The 22,039-nt window shown below is 47.6% G+C and overlaps 2 protein-coding genes across 2 annotated transcripts; one reads left to right on the top strand and one right to left on the bottom strand.

The window, feature by feature from the left end:
• Positions 1–5,444: 5,444 nt before the first annotated feature.
• BO83DRAFT_407495 (C2H2-type zinc finger protein) lies at positions 5,445–7,068 on the bottom strand. Its single transcript, XM_025533970.1, has 2 exons — positions 6,330–7,068; positions 5,445–6,255 (listed from the first exon to the last, which is right to left on the bottom strand). The coding sequence occupies exons 1-2, from the start codon at positions 6,589–6,591 to the stop codon at positions 5,540–5,542; spliced, it is 978 nt and encodes a 325-aa protein (XP_025389391.1). The 5' UTR covers positions 6,592–7,068; the 3' UTR covers positions 5,445–5,539.
• Positions 7,069–8,733: 1,665 nt separating this feature from the next.
• Positions 8,734–9,412, top strand: BO83DRAFT_247944 (uncharacterized protein). Its single transcript, XM_025527017.1, has one exon. The coding sequence runs from the start codon at positions 8,860–8,862 to the stop codon at positions 9,313–9,315; it is 456 nt and encodes a 151-aa protein (XP_025389390.1). The 5' UTR covers positions 8,734–8,859; the 3' UTR covers positions 9,316–9,412.
• The last annotated feature ends 12,627 nt before the right edge of the window (positions 9,413–22,039 follow it).

Here is a 22,039-nt window from a genome sequence, read left to right as displayed (position 1 = left end):
AGCTTTCGAGGAAGAGCAGCGCTAAAGCCGCAACGCCGAAATCAGCAACAAGCCGGAATGCTTCGCAGAATGGAACCGCCCAGAAGAGGAGTGCTGGGGAGGGTACTGACGATGATCAAGATAGCGATACTGCAGAATCAGAGAGCTATGACCGTGACACCGATGAGTACGCCGCGTCAAATGCAGCAGGGTCCGGGTCTAGCAAGCACCCTAGCACCCAGACTGCAGGGACGGAATCGACCTTATCGCAGAGTGGTCTGCTTAATGGAGGGCCGCAGGAAGCGTATAAGCCAGGTGCTATTGTGCGTATTAGAGTGACAGACTTCGTAACCTACACGTCTGCGGAATTCTTCCCTGGCCCAAAGCTGAACATGGTTATCGGTCCGAATGGTACCGGAAAGAGTACCCTTGTTTGCGCGATATGTCTTGGTTTAGGATGGGGACCACAGGTACAGTAACCTTTCGTATACAGTATGGCACTTCTCCTAACTGGTTTTCATCTAGCATCTCGGACGTGCAAAAGACACGGGGGAGTTTGTGAAGCATGGCTGTAGAGAAGCTACGATTGAGATCGAGCTGGCTGGAAAGCCGGGTTCTCGTCACAATCCTGTCGTTTCTAGAACCATCAAGCGTGACGGCAATAAAAGCACGTTCACGATCAACGGAAAACAGGCCTCCCGCTCCCAGGTGCTGAAGCTAGCACAATCATTCTCTATCCAGATTGATAACCTCTGCCAATTCCTTCCCCAGGATAAAGTCGCCGAATTCGCAGCTCTGACACCAATAGAGTTACTCAATTCAACCCAAAGAGCCGCCGCTGGCGAGGAAATGATCGAATGGCATGAGAACCTGAAGCGTCTGAGAGCGGAGCAAAAGAAGCTGCAAGCGGACAACCAAGGCGACCGTGACACTTTGACGAACCTTGAGGATCGGCAAGAAATGCAAAGAGCCGACGTTGAGCGGATGCGCCAAAGGGCTCAGATTAAGAGAAAAATCGAGATGTTGGAGATGGCCCGTCCTGTTCTGCAGTATAAACAGGGACACGAGAGGTATAATAATATGAGAAGGGAAGTTAAAAGAATCGAACGCGAACTAGCGCGACTCAAAGAGGATCTCGAGCCTGCCTTAAGATCCGTCAATGCGAAGCAACAGTACTGTCTCGAAACGGACGAGGTTATCAAGTATAAAACGCGTCGTCTAGAGGAAGCCGAGCGTGCGGCTTCCGACGCTGGCCGAACAATTGAACAACATGAGCGGGAGATAAAGGGATTTGACGATGAGATCAATGCCGAAAAAGAGGGCGGGTCAGGCTATAGGCAAGAAGCAACTAAGATTCAGCAAATGATAAACAAGCTCACACGTCAGTTGAATGAGAAACCTGACGACTTCGATGTGGAGTGGTATAACGAGCAAATAGTAAGTTTTTGCAGGATGATGTTGGCTATTTCTGCTAATCCATGAAACAGAGAGAAAAACGACGAGAAATCAGGGAAATTGAGGAAAAGGCGGCCCAGATCAAAAGCGACCGACGACCACTTTTCGAAAGCTTGACTGTGAAAGCCGATCAGATTAAGCAGGCGGAACGTCAGTTACAAAACTTGGAATCCCAGGCTGGACAGCAAGAGAACAAGCTTGGACGACTCTCTGCCGATTCCGTTCGCGCCTATCATTGGATCCAACAAAATCAAGACAAGTTTGAAAAGGAGGTTTTCGGGCCTCCAGTGGTTACATGCTCAATCAAAGACCCAAAGTACGCCGACGCTGTTGAGTCCTTCTTGCAGCGCACGGACTTCATGGCCTTCACTACGCAAACCCGGAATGACTTCAGGACCTTGCAGAGGATACTCTGCGGCGAACAGAAGTTGACTGATATTAGTATTCGAACATGTTCTACACCACTAGATCGACTTCAGCCTTCTGCAGCCGAGGCTGACGAATTCCGCGAATTCGGATTTGAGTGCTGGGCAAAGGATTGCCTCAGTGGACCAGATCCAGTTCTGGCTATGCTCTGTAGCGAAAAGGGCCTCCACCAGATACCCATTAGTCATGCAGACATGGCAGATAATGATTTCGAACGCTTGAAAACGGGTCGCTTAATTTCCTGGGTTTCTGGAAGGCTAAACTATACGGTTATGCGGCGAAGGGAATACGACGCAATTTCCTCCCGGCTTAGGCCTCTGAGGCCAGCTAAATTCTGGACATCACAACCAGTGGATGCATCAGAGAGACAAAGAGCCACGCAGAAGATCCGTACACTGAAAGGCGAAGTGCAGGAGGTGCAAGAGCAGATAAATAGTGAAAAAGCCAGACTTGAACAACTTGGTCATAAGCACACTGAACTCAAACAAGAGCAGGTATGTTGAGCTTATGCTGTCATGAATTTTTTCTGTGCTAACGTGAAATCTTGCAGAGCGAGCTTGAGCGGGAGAAGGGAGAAAAGCAGACAGCTCTAACACAATTCAGGGCTATTCCGGAGAGAATACGTAGGTGACACGTCGCACCCTTCACAGATTGGGCACTCTAACACACCGACAGGCCAGCAAGAAGCGAGGCAGAAGGAAAACCAGAAAATGTTCGAGCAGATGAGAACGCGAGTCGCCAACCTCCGTAGTGAGCAAGATCAGGCATCCCTCCGCAAGGCAGAGGCCGTCATTGAATATGCTGTAAGTTCACAGGGCATAGATACCAGGGTCCTGTTACTAATAGAAGATAGAACGCCGTTGAAAACTTCCAAAAACTTCATGAAGAAGTCATCAAGCTGAAAGTGCGGCACATCGAAGGTGTCTCAGACCTAGAAGTCTTGAAAGCTCGGAACGTCGAACACCGGCACACGCTGGAAGCTAAGCACAATGAATTGAAAGAGGCGAATCAGGAAATCAAAGACATAGGCAAAACGGTCAAGAAGCTCCAAGACGACGCCGTGAAGGTCGCCAATATTTCCCAACAACAGCCCGACCTAGCCGAACTATTACACACGATTAAAGATATGACAATGGAGCAGTTCGAGGCCGACATTGACTCCGAAAAGGCTCGTCTCGAACTCACCCACGGCGGAAACAGTAACGTGATCAAAGAATTTGAAGAACGTGGACGTCAAATCGACAAGCTGCGTGACAAACTCGCCGACTTCCAGAAAAAGCTGGACGACTACAACCACGCCATCAATGAAATCCGCGGCCGCTGGGAACCCAAGCTTGACTCAATCATCAAAAGCATCAGCGACGCTTTCTCCGACTCGTTCGCCCGCATCGGTTGCGCCGGCCAAGTCACCCTGGACAAGGCCGAAGAGACTGGTCCGAACGGCGAACCAGGTGACAGCGACTTCGACCAATGGTCGATTCAAATCCACGTCAAATTCCGCGAACACGAAAACCTTTCCCTGCTGGACTCACACCGTCAGTCTGGTGGTGAACGCGCCGTCAGCACAATCTTCTACCTCATGGCCCTCCAATCTCTCTCCGCATCCCCCTTCCGCGTGGTCGACGAAATCAATCAGGGTATGGATCCCCGAAACGAGCGCATGGTCCATGGCCGTCTGGTCGATATAGCCTGCGCCCCGTCTGAAACCGGCGGCGGCGGCCAGTACTTCCTGATCACACCCAAGCTGCTTAGCGGGTTGGCTTACAAGCCGGGAATGCGCGTCCTCTGCATCTACAGTGGCGAGCACATGCCCGAAGACTACAACCTGATCGACTTCAAGGGAGCCATTGCTAAACGAAAGGCCGTGACAGGGAGGAGGACGACCATGGGACCTGCTGCCAGTACAGGTAGCGTAAGCGTTCATGGTTGATGATGTTGATTACGACCGCCACAATAACGACGAAATTGCGATTACGGCCGTGAAGTGCTTATCCTTGACTCCTGACACCTCCCTTTCTTCATTCCTTCCTCTCTATTCTCCAAATTCCCTGTCCCTTCTTCTCTATTCTATTACATACTATCCGGAAATATTCCCCTTTACTCGCAATTTCCATTGTCTTTTTCTTTTCTTCCGATTTGGAATACCTCGTGTCTGTTTTTGGTTACGATCGTCATGATACCTTATTTATTTCCCTTTCCTTCCGGAGTGGCTGCGTCGATTTGTTTTTTTCTTTCCATTCTTTCCGTTTGGGAGAATAGGTAAATATTTTTGATTTAGATAAATGATTGATTGATACGCAGGTAGTTTTAGTCATTTAGCGAGTCGGGAATTTGGCAATGGTGGTGGTGGCGGTGGCGGTGGTGGTGTTGGGTGGAAATTATCGCAGGTTTTACACATTTTCTATCATTGCAAGTATGGATTAAGTATGAGTAGTATATAGATCGCTTTGAATTTGAGATTACTGAATTAGAGATTCGCTCTATATCGTATCACTTTTATTACAATTAGTTAGTTAATATCTTGATAATTACTTGGGTTGTTTCGTTCGTGGTGACTTTGATAATGGAAGTGGTCCGGATGCAGTATGCTGAGTTCTTGTACATTATGGCCTGGTTAAGGCATTGACAAGTTCTCCCCATCCGATGCTAGTAGTGATAAAGATCTTGAAGAGTCGGAAAAGGTCAAGAGGCAAAGAAAGAGTGGTGAAGTAGGGTGGGAAAGATTTCAAGATGGAATTAAGTAGGAGGGAGGATTATCTAGCTTAGTTAAGTAGTCTAAGAAGAAGCCTGTGTCTTTCTGCTTCGTATGTTGCGAAGAACGGATGGTTAGGTCTTCTATACTTTGTAAGATGCGAGTATGGGGAGTAAAGTGTAAGCAAGATGATTAGATGTAGAGAGGTGAGGGGATAAAGACGATAATTACGAAGTAAAAGCGTCCATCTACGCTATATTATACTATAGTTGGTAAGGGTTTGGTGGAATGGAAGCTTGATCTTTCATCTAGAATGCGAGTCTATGCTCTTAATTTGGTTTCTTCATACCAGAGTAGAACAAAGCTGTTGTGCGTTTGTTATAATCGTATAGTAGGAACATCTCTTGTTCACAAGGTCATGTCACATCATAACAAAGGAAATGAGATGACACAAGGAAAAGTAAGGAAATAAGAAAGAAAAAAAAAAGATATAGGAAACACAGATAATAGAAAAAATTTCAAACCAGAGTTGAGACTCCGATATAATCCCATGCTCAATGATTCTCCTCCCGACTCTTATGATGCTTTGCATTTCCCAGATCGAAAACCAGCGACGCCTGCTCCTTTTCACATGGACAATAAAATATAAAAAAGGGAAAAAGACATCCAAATATACACAGGTGGAAGTGAACAAAGAAAAGATGGGGATTCCCATCACAACACACCCAAGTCCCATGGATTCCCGGGTGCGTGAGGATCAGAAGAAGTGAATATAGAAAATGCACAAAAGGGTATCATTCAAAGAAGAAATCAGAGCAGATGGTCGCTGGGTTCAGGGAGGTTGGTATGATGGAGTGGTATGGTCGTTTTTTTTTTTTTTTTTTTTTTTTTTGGATTGTATAGCTCTTGCTTTTTTGTCGAGCTTTTTTGTTGCCTTGATTGCCTTCGAGGCGCATCAAGGTGACCGGACACCCAGTGGCGGTCTTTTTATACCATGGCAGTTGCGACGGGCCGACCACTGTGGCAACCACGCTCATGACGCTTCATGTTGCTGCGCACACTGAAGGCCTTCCCACAACCAGCGTGGGTGCAGCGAAAGGGCTTCTCGCCCGTGTGGCTGTGAGAGTGGATGCGCAAGCTGGAAGGTCTTGAGAAGGCCTTGTGGCAGGTCCGGCAGATATAGCGATCATGGTTCTGCTGGTAGGGCGTGGTGCTGGAGGGAGGGAAGTAGTGGTGGTGTTGCCAGGCAGGGTTCACAGGGGAAATAATCTGTTGCGGTGCTGCCGGTGTCGGGAGAGGAGCGGCCGAAGTGGAAGGCGCCGTGCGCTGGTAGAACATGGCGGAGGAGGCCGAAGGCTCAATGGGAGAGGAGTAGGAAGAGACGCTGGGAGCGGGAGAAGCGTAGGAAGCGCTGGAGACACCCTGAACGGAACCCTGGCTGGAGATGGACGACCGATCGGAGGGGCTAGGCAGAGCCATGGGCACTTGAGGGTAGGAGTCGGAGCGCTTGGGCGCAGCAGCATCGCTGGCAGCAGAGATGGAGGAAGCGGGAGAGTGGCCGGCGCTGTGGAAGCTAGACCCAGGGCGCAATGGGGGCGTGGGGGGCAGGGCGATTTGGGGGCCGTTGGCTTTGAGGTCATATGCTTGCGACTGTTGGCGGGAATCAAGGTCGCGCTGCAGAGGAGGGGTCATTCTAGTACGCTCTGCAGGAATCTCTTGTCAGCATTTCACTCCTTCGGTCTTCTCCGGACGACTTTCTAAGCATTGGGGGCCATACTTGCTGCGTGCATAGCTGCGCCATCTGCGCCCTCAAGCAAGGTAGAGATGGAAGGAAGAGAGCACTTGGGAGAGTGGTCCTCCACAGGCGGGGAGAGAGGAGGCTGCGGGGAGCGGGTGTAGGAGACCGGGACGGAGGGGAAGTATGAGTCGGAAGTCTGTTCGATGGACCGCTTGTAAGAGGTCATGGGAGGGCTGTATGAGGCTCTAGACTTCATGATGGGATCGGGTCCCGGGTGGGAGATGAGGCTGGCGAGATCCATGTCGAGTGTTGAAGTAGGTGGTGGTGGGTGAGGGTGGATGTATATGTATGTATGTATAGAAGGTTGGATGAAACCGAGTGGAAAGGAAAAGGTAGCTTATAGCAAGCAAGAAGGAGGCTACCGAGGGAAGATATATAAAAGCGAGGTCGAGTCAAGAGGCAACGAAAGATGGATCCAATGGAATTGGAGGCAAGGTACAAGTGGGGGTGGGTTTGATGGGAACAGGGGGGAGAGATGGAGGAGGATATGAACGGGGTTTATAGACCAAAGCGCGTGGATGGCAGAGGGGAAAAGAAGGAGAGACGATGATTGAGGGTGTGGAATAGTGGAGATATGCGAAAAGTGGGGAGCAAGGTTGACAGGAAAAATAATAAAATAAAATAGAGAGGATATTTTATTTTATCAGAAAATAAAATAATAAAATAAAATAAAATCCAGGGAGGATCAATCGACAGGCAGTTTAATTATAGCTGCCCGCTGGGGAGTATACTCCGGCCGTAGTGGTTCAACCGACGGGTGGAGAGCCCGAAGAGACTGTGAGAGGGAGAAAGAAGAGAGACGCGAAATAAAAAAATAAAAAAATAAAATAAAAATAAAAATAAAAAGAGGCAGCCAGACACAAGACAAGCCAAAATACAGACAGAGCAGACAGAACAGACTCACACAGGAGGGAGAGAAAGCGGGCGAATCCGACGCAAATCGCTGGTCCCCAAATAATTACACTTTTTTTTTCTCCCCCGTCTGATGAGGATTTCGTCTAGTAGAGGGATGAACCTACTAACTTCCTTCTTCCTGCCACACAGCCGAACAGGTACGATATACTCCGTTCTGGCTTGGTTTATCCTCATATTATTTTACTAATTTCTTTTTCTTCTTCTCTTCCTTCATCCCTCCAGTCCCAGCGGCGTCTTGAATATTCCCGAGCCCGCAGTGGCCACATTTCTTTTATTTTTTATTTTCCCTCTCTATCTAATTTATTTTACTCGATTCGCTTCCACAAGGGCTGATACCTCCGTCCCAAAGCTTAATTAATGGGCAGTGGCCCCGGTACGGAGCACCACACGCGATGTCTTGCTCTTGGCGGGTAATTTACGTTTCCTTTTTGGAATTTTTATTTTTAATTTTTCCATTTTTCTTTTTGAATTTCCCTGTCTTCTAATTTACCGCTTTCGGAATTTCAAAAGAGGGAAATTAGAAAATCCAAACTGAAAAAACACTTAACCGGGATGATTTGCCATTAGCTTTGCTATACCTTTTAGGTAGGCTCAACGAGAGCTAAAACAACGTGCGCCGCCTCCACCATTATTCCACACCCTTCGCTGCTCCCCTCCCCCCAGGCCACCTTAACCCTGGGAAAAGTGGATGGTTTTTCCATGGGAGCTGATGAGCACGGAAGTAAGATGATGGCAGATCAAGCTGAGACTGGGTAAAAGAGACGAGATGAGAGACAGTCGATCATCTTCCTATCTAAAAGTGCTATACATAGACAAAGGAGAATCTTGTAGTAGTGAAAGTATGACGACAAGAAATCTTCCTCCACTTTGCTCTAGACCATTTGGCAACAGTAGCAGTAGCAGCAGCAGCAAGCAAGCAAGCAAGCAACAAACATCACGAGCATGACTCTTTCAAAAAAGTTACGAACAATGAGATCCCAACGGAGATCTACTCCTGAAAGAAGCAACGCGGTGGGAGGAGAAGGGGGTACGTAACTGCGTCGTACGAAGGGCACAGCAACCACACAGTAACTGACTCTAACTCTCTTGACCTCTGACTCTCAGATCGGCCGATGGAGCCAAAGCCAACGGTACTTTCGGGGCTCGGCTACAGTAAGTCTGGCGCTAGTGCAGATCCACGGACACCTTTCCTTTCTCCATCATGCGCGCCCTCCAGGAATCAATCAGAGATCATCCTTCATCATGGGGACGGAGCCGACCACCAGTGGCACCCACACCACCCCCCTACTACTAGTCGACGACCCTAAGCAAAGAAATGGAAGTCTCCGTCCGGTATTATAGTGGTAATCGAATCGAACTCTGGGCTGGACCTACTTTACCATCTGGCTTGCACTTACGCCAGCAGCCGATCTTTCTCTTCGGGGTGGAACCCCCAAGGCTCCGTCCTGGTTTTACCTGTCACAACGATCCCATGCCCCATAAACGGCTGATCGTTGCCGCACGATCACGCTGCTGCTGGCTGGCTGTTGCTCTGCTGCTGCTACTGCTACTGCTGCTGGATGTTGGCTGCTTTGCTGCTTGAGAACCTGATCTCATGTGGTTCCAGCTTGCTTCCAACCAGCTTTCATGGTTAGCCAGTCCTGACTGTCCCCTTCTGGGTCTCCTCCCCACCTCTCTGCTTTCCATACACCCCACCCTCCTTCTTCCTCCTCCCCGTAGATCCTGTGTGTTCGGGGCCCTCGGTGGGCGAAACTCGCTGCCTAAGGTACCCCTCCCTCCTTCCCACTTGGCTGGTTCCGTCCCGGTACTTGTCCGTGACCCAAACAGTCCAACCCTGGTCCAGCATGGCTCAGATCACCGGTTTGAGGGGAAGGGGGAGGGGGAGGGGAAGAGGCAGACAGACACACACACACACAGGAAGAGAGAGCGCGCAATAGAGAAGGGATCCAATCTATTCCCAGGTCTCAACCCTGGTTGGTCTCAGTTTCCATCTCCGTTCTTTCCGTATTCTAGCGGTCGATTAAACATCCCTTTCTGGAAAACAATCTGAAAAGGTGACCCTGAATCCATTCCATCCATAGTTATTCCTTCTCTAAATTAATTGTCTCTTACTACTCGATCCTATTTCTCCGAAGATCCTTTGGTACTGAGACAATGCGTGCGTGGTCCAGCAACACAGACCAGCACATTATAATAATAATAGAAAAGTTACTTTGATGGAAAAGACTCCGTTGATAGCGTCACTACACGACTAACACAGACACCCCCTTAGTTTTTCTCCCTAGACCACGGAGATGGGAAATGGAGAAACGCCCATCGTGAGGGCCATGACTCGCTTGATGTCTGGGATGGGAAATGTCTCCGGGGATGGTCCAATCCCTTGGGGCCGGCCGGGCTGACGGAGTCGCGGCACGATGCGCGGATGGCATGGCAGCTCGCTCTTTTTGGCCTGCTTGTTAAGCAAAAGGGGGCTCTAAGCCCAAGAGAGCTTAGATCTGGTCCATCCAAGAAAGGAATCTCTGAACGATCCTCAGGCTAGACTAGTTCATAGCACCCATCCATTCCTTTCGGTCGGTCGGGGGGCCAAGATGGTTTATTCTATTTTGCTTATTTTCTTTTTACGGTGATGAGGAATGCCGGAGATTATCATGGCAGTTGACAGCCAACAAGAATAAAGCGATTTTTTTTTAAATAATAAATGATGAAAAGAAAAAGAAAAGAACAGCAAAAGGATGCCGCTGACTAAACTAATCCCAAGTCAGCTAGATTGATCCGATCCGACCAACAAACAAGACGGAAGGGAAAGGCCTTTCGGATGATTATTATTATTGTATGATCATCTGGCCCCCCGACGAGGGTTACTTTATATAGACTACGGAGATGTATCTATGTACGATGTAGATTCACATCTCGGTTTGCTCACTATTAGCAATACTCTTTCTTTTCTTTTTTGTTGCTCTTCTTGGGGGCTGGTGAGATGTGTTGGTCAGGCAGTGACCACTAGTAACTCTCTTTTTGTTTTGCAGAACGGAGAAAATCAACCATCCAACGAGAATGACAGGAACCGGGCGATGGATATGGAGAAAAATGCAATCGTCCATGCAAGCGATAACTGACTGGCCCAGGCGTAACTCAAGGGATCCAGGGAAAACCTCCCCTGATTGATCAGCCATGCTGCGGATGCTGCATGGTGCATGCGTTTTACGGTGACTGGTCAATGACGTCGACCAGGGCCGGGGTTGTTGGTGTGTATGTGTGCCTAAGTCACCACCCTTTCAGCAAATATTTATTGAGACAATTGACTTTGTCCCAAAACCGGATATCTACTTGCACTTTTGCTTCTTTCTTTCTCTGTCGTCCACATTCGGGCCGCATCGGTTTAGTTGGTGGGAACTGCACAGCGCATCATCATCATCATAATCGTCATCATCACCACAGCCACCAACCATGATCAAGGGAAGGAAGGCTGACTGACGAGGCTAATAACCACCGATATCAACTGCCGAAGTGGATAGTAGTGTAGATGGATTCGATTTCCCTGCCAAAAGGCCATGTCCGCATTCCTTCACTTCCATTGGGATCGACCGTCAGATCACGACGTCTAAACTAAAAAGCTTTGCCTACGGGCGGTCTCAAGTCCAAAATAAGCATGGCTAAACGAGACATTTCGAGAAAAGACATAATTATACTTTGATTCTCGGGAGGTCCCCAAGGGCCTCACAGCCGGAGCAGGGCGGGACGCTCACACACGAGACAGATGTACCTCGGCCGGGAGAGCTACAAGACGAATCCCGAAAAGGGTTATGGAGACGAAGGGGGGAAGAAAGAACGGACGGACCTACTTTCCACCTTACTAAGTGTGGTTTTAGTTGTTGATCATCCCGGTATTATTTCTGGGAACCGAGATCAGTCATCAGTCAGTCAATTTATGCGTTCGCTTCCCGTCGGATGAATTGCTTCCGGCTGGTTGGCTGGCTGTTTTTATGTCACGATTTTTTGGTCTCACAAGAAATCTGAACCTCGTGGTAGTAGATCTACAGTAAGGTATGCTGTAGGTACAGCCAAGCAAAAATTGAAAATCAAAAAATCTCTATTTTGAGGTCACTCATATATCGGCATAATCCATCACCATCATCATCACGTCTAAACAGCCCCCATCCCTGTCGCGTCTCAAGCCTCAGTGGTAGCAAGCAGGCTGGCCTTACACTTTACCTCTTTCTTGGTATTCTTCCGAACAACAACTGATCAGCACAAATCACTCTTAGCGGCGGACCACACCGCCCACACCCGATTACCGGAAGCGTACCTGAGCGATGCCAACGCGAGCGCCCCCATCGCCCGAAGTGGTAATGCTCCCGGCCGTAGTACATATCTAGCTTAGTGTGATTTTTATTTTGTAGCGAAGGGAGACGCAACAATGGAATGGCACAGTCGATCAATCCCTTCCTTTTCCCCCCTCCTTGGCGACTTTTAGCGGATCATCCATCCATTTTTACCAACCTGCCAGTGCCAACTAAAGTAACCTAACAATCCAAAAAACAAACGCCAACTGTCGGCGACGCCGAATTACATCATCTTTAGTCAAATCCATTTCCTTCCCCAAGATAGATTAAATGATCGTCTGGGCTGTTTTGTGTTTGTGGCATCCAGAACGGCTGATTACTCCATACGGAGATTGATTCATCCATGGATGGACACACACACACACACACACACACACACACACACACACACACATACTTTAAAGAGAATACGATTAATGGAAGCGCTGACATACGCGTCAGGGTTCTCCTCTTTCATTCTACACGATCCGAACAACGAAGAAAAAGAAAGAAAATCGAACCCACAATTAATGATCAAACCCCGTCCAGTTCCAGCTACGTACCCAGTCCCAGCAGTTCCATGTGCCAGCAGATTGATTGATTCCCCAGCGGTCCCAAACTTTAATAAACGAACCTGCTGTTAGGTTGATGCTCTTGTCTCGTGGAAGCGAAGCTGTCCGTTCCCCTGTCCCATCCAATCATATTGGTTTGGTTGCTTTTGCCCCCCTTGCCCCCCCCCCCCCCCCGGGTACTAACTCTCTCTCTCCACTTAAGCGTCGGCTCTTGCGTAGCGAGCCATATAGCCTACCTACCCTAGTCTACTCGGCCTAGGGCCTACGACTCCCGTAGTCAGTGTGAGTTATATTATATTATATTATATTATAGGGATAGTAAACCCGCGATATTAATTTCCTGGGAGGTCGGTCCAGACGGTCGGGATTTTCATCAATTCCTTGGATTACCACAAGTATCCGCTGGGTTGGGAGGCTCTACCATCTTACTATCTAGTCACTACCCTTGATAGTTGGCTACGCTACTATGGTATGGTATGGTATGCTTTTTGCGTCGTAGTCTACTACTAGTAAACGCATGGTGATAGTAGTAGAATGATCCTCGGAACACCGGAACTATATCTGTCTCATCTGTCGTATGTGTCTCATCTTGACTCTGAACTCTGAGGCGAAACTGAGCCCCCGCCGCCACCATTACCACGAAGCGGGGGGTAAGAGCACGTACTAGCTAGTCTAGTAGCAAGTCTAGTATAGCATCCATCCATTCCAATCACCTCCGCGGCAACCACCCGGCAGTTCAGTTCAACTACGTATCTCGTTCACAGATCCTCAAAAAGCTTGCTTACTACATCCCAAGAAACCAAAAGCAAGTAAACTAAAGTAAACCATGAGACATTTTTCTCCCCTCCCCTCCCCCGCCATGAGTTAAGTTGAGTTTCAAAGTAAACAAGGGTAAAAAAAGCATATGAAACCCCAAACCCCCCAATGATCAGAACGCAAGCTCACCAGTACAGTTCGCCAAGTAAAACCCTCATATCCATAACAAAGTGGAACAAACAAACACAAACAATGTATCTACCCAAAAAAAAGTAACCTAACTAACCTATCAACTACGTATCTACAGCATAATTCAGTCGAATACTACGTAGTATGTAGATCCACAATCCAAACATATCAATATGCTGCCCCTCGGAAAGGTCCCGCGGTGATCTTCATCCTCCCCTCCGACCCCTCCACCCCTCCGGCAATATATGGATAAATAAATAAAATGGGCTATATAACGCAGAAAGTGGGATATTGCCTATTTGGGCAGGTGAGATGTAAGTACCAAGTTCCAGAACATACTAGTATACTATACTGACTACTTACCGACCGAACCGATGAGAGGAGAGAGAGGGATGAGCGACCGAGCAGACCCGGCACATACACAACCAATCCACTTTAACTTACTTACTACTCAGTCAAGCCGACCGAAGAAGGGAACGGATGGGCGAGCCGATGAACAAACCACCAAATTTCATTCATCTTTCACCCGACCCAAATAAGGAAAGGAAAATGGAAATGAATGAATCGAGAGTGGGCAGTGCATACGTGTTGATTTACTCTTACCATCCTAATGGGATTGGTGAATTGTCACTCAAAGCATAAACTCCATAACTGGGAAGGAAAGGGTTTGTTTTCATTATGGGAAGTGCGAGACAGCCACCAGCCTCAATCAGATACGAGATGAATTGATGATCCAAATCAAAACATATCGTAGTAGGTGTATGTATGGCTGTGCTAAGAGGCAACTCAGTCAGCCTTCGCTTAGCGGTTGCGCATGTCGGGAAAATCGCTCTGAGCTTAAACGAGCACATCATGCCCGGAAAGGGATATCTCGACGAATACTAACTAATTCTCTGGGCAGGTTGTCGGGTCCCGACCGACCGACTGACTGACCCGACCCGACCGACCGATCATGTTCTTGTTTTTTCTTTGGTCTCTACCAACTAATTTCTTGGATTGTTTGTGAGGCGAAGGGGGGAAGTGGGAAAAAGAGGGGGTTTAGGTAGGGGTAAACTGGGGAAGGGGAAGTGGGAATTACGGAGTAGTTGTGGTCGCATTCTTGAGTTACAGTGCAGCGTGAGCTTTGTTGTGTGTTGGTTGGAATTTGACTTCGTGGGATGCATCTCATTCTCGTTTCTTTTTACTTTTTCGAGGGGGCTTCCACGACATTACAACCCAATTTTAGGTTTTGGCTGCATGGGTTGGGTATCTAGGTATAACGGTGAGGGAATGAGGTAGGTAGGTAGGAAGGTAGGTATTTGTGCATTAGGGGGATTTCTTTGATGATCTTCTAGATAGATAATTTATATGGTGTGAGTATATCCATTGCCTTCACTATGGGTATTCTGCTTGCGGTGTTTATCCTCGTCTCGAGCATAATATTATGTATCAGTTATGGATTCAAGAATAACTAGTCTGAGTAATAGTGCAACCCATGGGCCCGTTCCAGCCAAAAGTCCAGCCAGCTCGGCAAAGACGTGTGCCGGTTCCAGTTTTCCAGGCGACGGGGAGATTCCGAGATAAACTCTGGAATCTTGATAAAGATTGACAATGATGCGCACGCCGATCATCCAACGCTCTCCAACGCTCCAGCTTTGACCGCCTCAATAGTCGTCGGGAATCCTACCGCAAGTCGCTTAGGTGCGGGTATCGAAATAATATCCCCCTGACAAGATTAATAATAGCATCCACCACCCCCGACCCGGAACAAATGCCGTCGGAGGTGCCCACCGCATTATTAACAGTCTATGCCCCCTACTACCTGCTGATTACTACTGCTATTGATCTGATCCCGACCCAGGGTGGTATAATCCTCGGAGACTTTGCCGTTCTAGAGATCCGTGTCCGCGTTGCTATTTTGGATAGCTTGCTTATCTATTTTGTCTGATGTAGTATCAAACTATCGTGTGAAATGTTGCACCGATGGTTTGGCATTTTTGCCTTAACACCAAACCATTAACTAAATTCTTTCTTTCTTCTTGCTTTCAGTCTAACCTTTTGGTGCCGACGAGAGACATACGTAACACACACGCGCCGAGAGTGCCAAACAACCACGGCATTAGAAAAGTCAAGTTGCGCCTCTCGTGTCGATCCCATCTTGTTTCCCTTCCAAAAGCAACCATGGACAGGCGGCACCACCCGCTCTCTAAGCCACCTTTGCTCAACCCATCAGCTCGTCTGTTTCATTTGTCGCGGTTCGGTCGAGGTCACAGTTTCGGTTCCGAGGGATAGGCGGGCGGCAAAGATGTGACGGTCGATCAAACTAAGGGAAGCGAAACCTTGTGCCGGTTTCAGCTCTCCCAGCCACGAGTGGGCGGATCGTCGCTTACTCGCTGCTGACTGTATTTTCTGTATGCCTCAGGCAAGGTTGAGCTTCAGCTTCAGCTGCTCCTACAGAGTTCCAATCGACCTCGGCGTGACGCCGTCATGCCTTGCGTTCGTTGCTTTTGCGACCGTATCGAGTCCACCACTAACAAGCCATGACTAATGACATGGATTATCCATTCATCCATCCCTCCTTCTTGGCCTATATGCTGCCTCTCATTTGCTTTTTTCTAACCGCTTATTATTTCTCTTCGTATTTCGTATTTTTTTTTTTCTGCTTTTTCCATCGGTCGGGGGTTGCACAAGACATGGCGGCTGTGCTTGACCACAAGACGGTTGATCTCCAGCACATCTGCAGACTGGCTTGCTTGGTGTGTGCCAACTTCCAAGAATCTGACGCATGGACGCCATTCTGCAGGACCATCTCGTCCCGCCCGGCCCCAGCAGTGAGGGGGAGAGAGGCAGCTAGCTTGCCAGCCCAGCTCTCTGGGAAAGAATCAGCCCATACATACTGGGCCTTTCCTGGCGCCCCGCTGTACTACCAGGAATCCTACGACTTGATTGACCAAGGCTCCAGCTTGCTTGCAACATTCCATTCCAGAATCCACAGTAATTGTTGCGCCGGCATCTCATGGAGGATATTCCCTACATACTGTAAGATGGGACAGGACTTCCCCTTGCTAAAAAAGGCAAGATCTAGAACCTAACCCCCCTACCGGCACTTGATAGACTTGACAGATGTCACGATCGGGGGATCGCTAAAAGGTTTAGGCAAGGCTTGTGATTGGAGCTTAGAGCTATGGCCCGGCAAGAAGGATTGCGGTGGCCTACTTTCTCTCAAGCAACCGGCAAAACGACGGGTATCAACTTGTCTAGAACCAGCATCTTCCCCGAACGCCACGTTGGTTAGTTAAGGCGTCGAGCGCAGATCGTCATCAGGGAACTAAACTAGACACAGCCGTGGGTTCGTGGGGAACGAACGAACAGTGTTGTCGCAAGCGCGACTCCCCCCAGGCCAGGCAGCCAGGCAGCCAGGGGTTCAAAAATTCGTGCACGCCTCATGGCAGTGGGACACGTCCAAGATGAAACCCGGGAGTTAAGGAATGGATTTAGTGCCGGAGACCGATCTGGTAGTATTTTTCCTTTCTTTCCTTGGGGAAGTCGGAATGAAGCGCAATATTATTTCCCTTTTCTCTATTTTACTTCCTGCAGGGTAAGGGGGGTGGTGAGAGAGAGTGATGTGTGTGCTGACGCCTCATTCTTTTTCATTCTGTAGGCTGTGTGGTTTAAGTCGCGTCGGTAAGTTTGGCGCTGGTTGTGCGTGACTTGACGATATCTGCGCGCGCAGGTGATGCAAACACTTTTTTCCTTGCGAGCTGGAACCGAAAGAGAGCACTCCTCCCGTTCGGCCGTGTTAGGCTTAGCATCCCAATCTCTCCGTTTTCCATTCCTCATCTACAGTCCCTTCCATCATCCTCCCATTTCATGGATGGATGGATGAATGGATCTTCTCATTTCGGCCCCTGAACAAAGATGCCGACCGACCGATTGACCGCCTTACTAACTAGTATGAGCGAAACAAAAAAAAAAAAAAAGAAAAAGAAAATCCCCCTTCCTTTCGCTAAGAACTGCTGGAGCGGGCGTCGGACACTCCAAACCTAACTGGGACTAGAGGCGGTCCTAGCGGCCTCCCTGAAGTTCTGGACCCTGGTCATTTCACGTGGCAGACGTCGGCTCCGCCTGCAGCTGCGGTCGGCCCTTCCCGAGTTTGGCACCAAAGCCGATGCACTATCGTGACGCTTGCCTTCTGACAAGCCGCTTGGTATCTTACTAGCGTGGATTTATCCTTTACCGTAAGATACAACCTGGGCTAGTTTTCGATCCTGGGTATTACCGAGATACTACCATTCCATCCGTCCTTTCCTTTCTTTTCTCGATCCACGCCAAGGGGGAAGGTAAACAAAAGAAGAAAAGGAACGATCATGGTGTGGGATGATGTGTTTGAGTTAATAGCAAGAAGGGGGGGGGAGGATATATCTAGTTCCACTCAGCTCTATCCCGAGAAAGTTGTTAGTTACTTAGCTTGCGTAAGAGAGTGTGATACGCGTGATTTTCACATGGCAGTGGCAGTCACCCACTTACTCACTGCGACAGAAGAGAAAGGCTGCGCAGCGCAGGACAGGGCTACTCTAGACGGCAAGCGGCGCAATCCGCATTCCTTTTCCTTCCCATATCTGTCTGTCTGTCTGTCTGTATCGTAAATAATGATGATAATAATCTCGGGTACTTTTTCGTTTTCGTAAACCCCCCCCCCCAATCTCTCATCTTGACGATCATTGATTTTTTATTTTATACATTTGCATTGTAATTGCATTGCAATTGAAACACTACCATGACAGTGGCAGCAGTAGCGTAGCGTGATGAGATCACTTGATGTTCTTTGCTTCTGTGGATGGGAAAAATTAATTTGTGGCTTCGTATACACCTAAGACTATATTATCTAGGGATTCAGCTAAGCTACTAAGACAGTGAGTCAAGTCACAGACATGTGAACGGGTTCACCTCTACTTAGATCGCAGATACGTAGTTAGTTAGTTAGTCCACTCCGAATTAATATATCTGCCTAGATAAATACATAGTTAGATATAGGACCACTTGGTTAGGTTAGTAAGTTGGCGTGTGCTCATTTACACATTTATCCCAGCTAAACTACTTAGGTTCGATATCGATGGGTCCCAGTCATGTCATGCGTTTTGGCTTAGCCGATGTTTTGGCGACCCAGAAGGAAGAGGGGGGGGGGGGGGATCATTAATCCTGGTTCATGTACATTGCGTTTGGAGACTAGGTTGTTAGTAGTTAGTTAGATGGTCGATTCATTCTTTCCCTCTAGTTCTACGATGGCTAGATACATGGTACGTAGTTTGTTGGAGATGGAAGATGGTACGGTATGTAGGACAAAGTTCACGGGAGTCACACATTCAGGAGCGTGCATGTTGTGCAGCTCGTGTCCGAGTTTCCTTTCTTATTCTATTTCTATGTGGGTGGGTGGTGTATACTTCATCTACTTACTTACTTACTTACTCAGTATAAAAGACAAGTAGTCATCTAAGACAGTGTGCAATATACACGAGGCTGATCGATCCATCCATCCATCAATGAAACGAACCTCGGTACAATTCCCATCTCATCTCATCCCAAGTACATCACCTAATCATTTAGTTGGTAGCAAACTAGACTAGTTAGTTAGTTAGTTGTCACCCGGAGATTGAACATCGGACAAACTCTCAGACAGACACGAGGGAAGAAAGACCCACCCTACTTAGATATCATCGCGTGTTTGTGCGTGTGTGCGTGTGTGTGTGCGTTGCATAGGTGCGTGCAGTGGAGTCCAGTACGCGAGAGAGAGAGAGAGAGAGAGAGAGCAGGTTTAGGTAACCATCTTCCTTTCTTTCTTTCTTTCTTTCTTACTAACTAGTTTATTAACTAGCTAGTCATGTATATACCCACTTTTTTTTTCCCACCATGTCTCTTCTCTTGTATAGTACTTACTTCACCTTACATCTTCATATCCGAAGTGGGGCAAGCTGAGAACGTGGAAGCCCACATCCCGGGAAAAACGGGAAACGGGATATAATAATTCATGGTTACCTAAACAAAAAATAAATTGGGTGAGACGAGATGAGACAACTAAGTACTATGTATGTCCACTTGGTAGATTCTTAGTTAGATCTGTCTGTTCTGTCTGTTCTGTCTGTCTGTCTGTCCCGAGGGTGGAGTTTGTACTATACTGTTTATGGGCGGGCATGCGAGATGTAAATTGAATAGTGTGTGTTGGAGATAGATGGATGGTGTGTTTTCTCTCGGCTAAGCGTGGAAGGATGGATGGATTAGCCATGAGTCGGTTCAGTCAGGGTTCGGAAATGAAGGGGGGGTGGATGGAGGGATCCGGTGGTGGTGTTCCTTTGGGTGGTAAGGCGAACGGTGGATGGAAAAGCACATGGTTGATGGGTTCGATGGGTTCGATGGGTTCTAGAATTTTGGGGGGTGTGGTTCTTGTCACTGAGTTCATTTGGTTGTTATGCTGGAGTGGGAGGGATAACGGGTTAGATGCTTGGTTAGGTGGTCTGCTCATTGTGGTTGTCTTCTCGCTTTACTCTGGCGTGGTTGTTGGAATCCTTGTTGGTAGTTCTGGTAAGGTCAATGAAGGCAGACCTGTTTAGCACTTGTCTCAATTATCTTACGCTTACTTCCTACTTGAAGCCTCATCAGGGCTGTAGAGCACCTGACTTCACCCATTCCTTCTACTAGGATGCTGTCAAGCCATCGGCCCATATTGTATGTAAGCACTGGAGTGGCGGAAGCAGGGCACTCGCTCCCTTTGTGGCAAACAGTTGGATTCCTTCGACTTAGGATTCTCCTTCAAGTAGTCTGATTGGGTGATGGTGGCAGTGATGGGGTCAATGGATTGTTGGTTGGGTCTGTACAATGTGCTTTGTAGTAGTATTCACAGGGTATTACTTGCCAGAGTAGAACTGGGTTATAGCATACTACCATCTGATTAGTACTATAGATTATGCATGTCGTATTGGAGTGACGTAGTGTCTAGGTATACGCTGTGTCGTAGTAGTGGTAGCACTCATTACACTCTCAGTATATATATATTTCCAGTTCTTAGTAGCAGTATAGTATGTGTTGAGCAATTGCTTCTCATGAATATACATATACCACTGCAACAATTGCAGAAATCAAGACAGAGTATCTTTGAGAATGCTCTTACAGTATAAGTACTACTCCCATTAAAATATTGCCTGCCAGGCTAGTATACAGATAAGTACTAACCCAGCCTTCAACACATAACTACTAGTAGTACTATCACCACATCCCACTTACTAACACAACATAATAACAAATCAACCAAGCCCTCAACAGGGAAACCCCTATCGAATACACTTTGTACGGAGTAGTTACATGCATGCAGAATCCACCTTACCATGCAACCATCGAACCAGAAGTAGGCTCTCTCCTCTGCATCCCACTCCACGGACTACATTAGTCCAGAGGTATTAAGTAATGACATCTGAACACATGTCAATCAAAACTTAATTCTGCTGGAAGGGGGAATATTATTGGATATCGTGCTGATATATATTTCTCCGCGGTGGTCACATTTGAATTTAGTCTACTACAGCTGAGTGATTTAGTTGCATTGATCGATTGATGGGGTTTATGTTTTGTGGTGGATATATTGGGAATATACGGATATGAAGTAGTATAATGTGGTAAGACGTGGGATGAGTCCTGACTTGACTAAGTAGAAAACCCAGTTAATCAGACTATTTACTTCCTAACGAACAATAACACGATGATCTATAAGTACTAGAATGCAGATAAGAGTCAGGAACATATAACTATCACCCCATGATATCGTCATGTGTCGGTATACTCTACTCCGCAATATATTTCCCACTCACTCACCCACCAACTACATAACTTAATTTATAAGGCACTCAAACCAACTAACATACTGAGTAATATCCCTCCTTCCTTTCTAAATTTCCAGAAAACTCCATTCGAAAAAATCCTCGCCATCAATTATCCCTGCTAGTTCTATCAAGTAAGTACAAAGTAAAATAAATTAGTGATAATCACTCACACTCATCTCCAAAATACCAGTATCAGCGAAACAGTAACTGTATTTCATGTAACAAATCTACAGATCTGCTGCGTGGCAGGCGGGGCCGCCCATACCTAGAGCAGACTAGTGCGGACCCAGAACATCTCCAGAACAAGTCCGATGCCCGAGATTATAGGCCACTAACGGCAACTTAGTGTCGGGATTATGTGGAGCGAATCAATCATCCTTCCTGTCGGCTGTCTTTGGCTGGGTGTATGGTATTGTTTTGGTCTGTGTGTATTATTCAGATGTTTAGGTTTTTCTTTCTTTTAATATGAGATCAAGGTATTCATGTAGTTGGCATATGTTTGTTTTGATATTTGATTGTATTAATATATGCAAGCATTTTGCAATACAGGTAGTTGGAATAGGAAGAAGAATCTATCTGCCTGGAATTAAGGGCAGCTCGGAATGTCACCGAAGCGGTTCCGGGATTCTAAACTAGTGCAGCATGAGGGAAGGATGATGCTTGAGGGCAGCATTTCGGTCAGCACTAGGCGTCCATGACTCTCTGTATGGTGTAGATCGTTATTCCTGGCTGTAGGGTGTCTGGCATCTGGCGCTTCGATGTATCTGCGGATTAACTATAGTCTACAGCTACAGCTACAGCTACATCAGCAGCAGCAGCACAGCTCGCCTCAAAAATGGCGTCTGATGTGTGTCTGACTGATCATCGAGACTGATCCGCCATGATATCATGCATCTACACATCACAAGACTAATTCATGTCAGATGACAAGATCCATCCGCTCGCTGCCACTCACTGGCAGACAGATCACTCACCTGCAGGCGCCTCAAATCTTGGAGTTCGAGTTCATCTGCAGAATGCACCAACAAGGAGTGGCTGATTTACGCGAGCGCCGTAGCGATCACATTCACACAATGTAAGTAGTGGTC

This window comes from Aspergillus eucalypticola (assembly GCF_003184535.1).
Source record: "Aspergillus eucalypticola CBS 122712 chromosome Unknown BO83scaffold_9, whole genome shotgun sequence".
Lineage (NCBI taxonomy): Eukaryota > Fungi > Ascomycota > Eurotiomycetes > Eurotiales > Aspergillaceae > Aspergillus > Aspergillus eucalypticola.
This window is presented reverse-complemented; position numbering and strand designations above follow the sequence as displayed.

What these genes read in the sequence shown, in the direction of transcription:
- BO83DRAFT_407495 (XM_025533970.1), bottom strand. Translation starts at nt 6,591, where the DNA reads ATGGATCTCGCCAGCCTCATCTCCCACCCGGGACCCGATCCCATCATG. An exon ending in CGCAGCTATGCACGCAGCAA is followed by an intron (nt 6,256 to 6,329) that starts GTATGGCCCCCA and finishes AGATTCCTGCAG; the next exon opens with AGCGTACTAGAATGACCCCT.
- BO83DRAFT_247944 (XM_025527017.1), top strand. Translation starts at nt 8,860, where the DNA reads ATGTGGTTCCAGCTTGCTTCCAACCAGCTTTCATGGTTAGCCAGTCCT.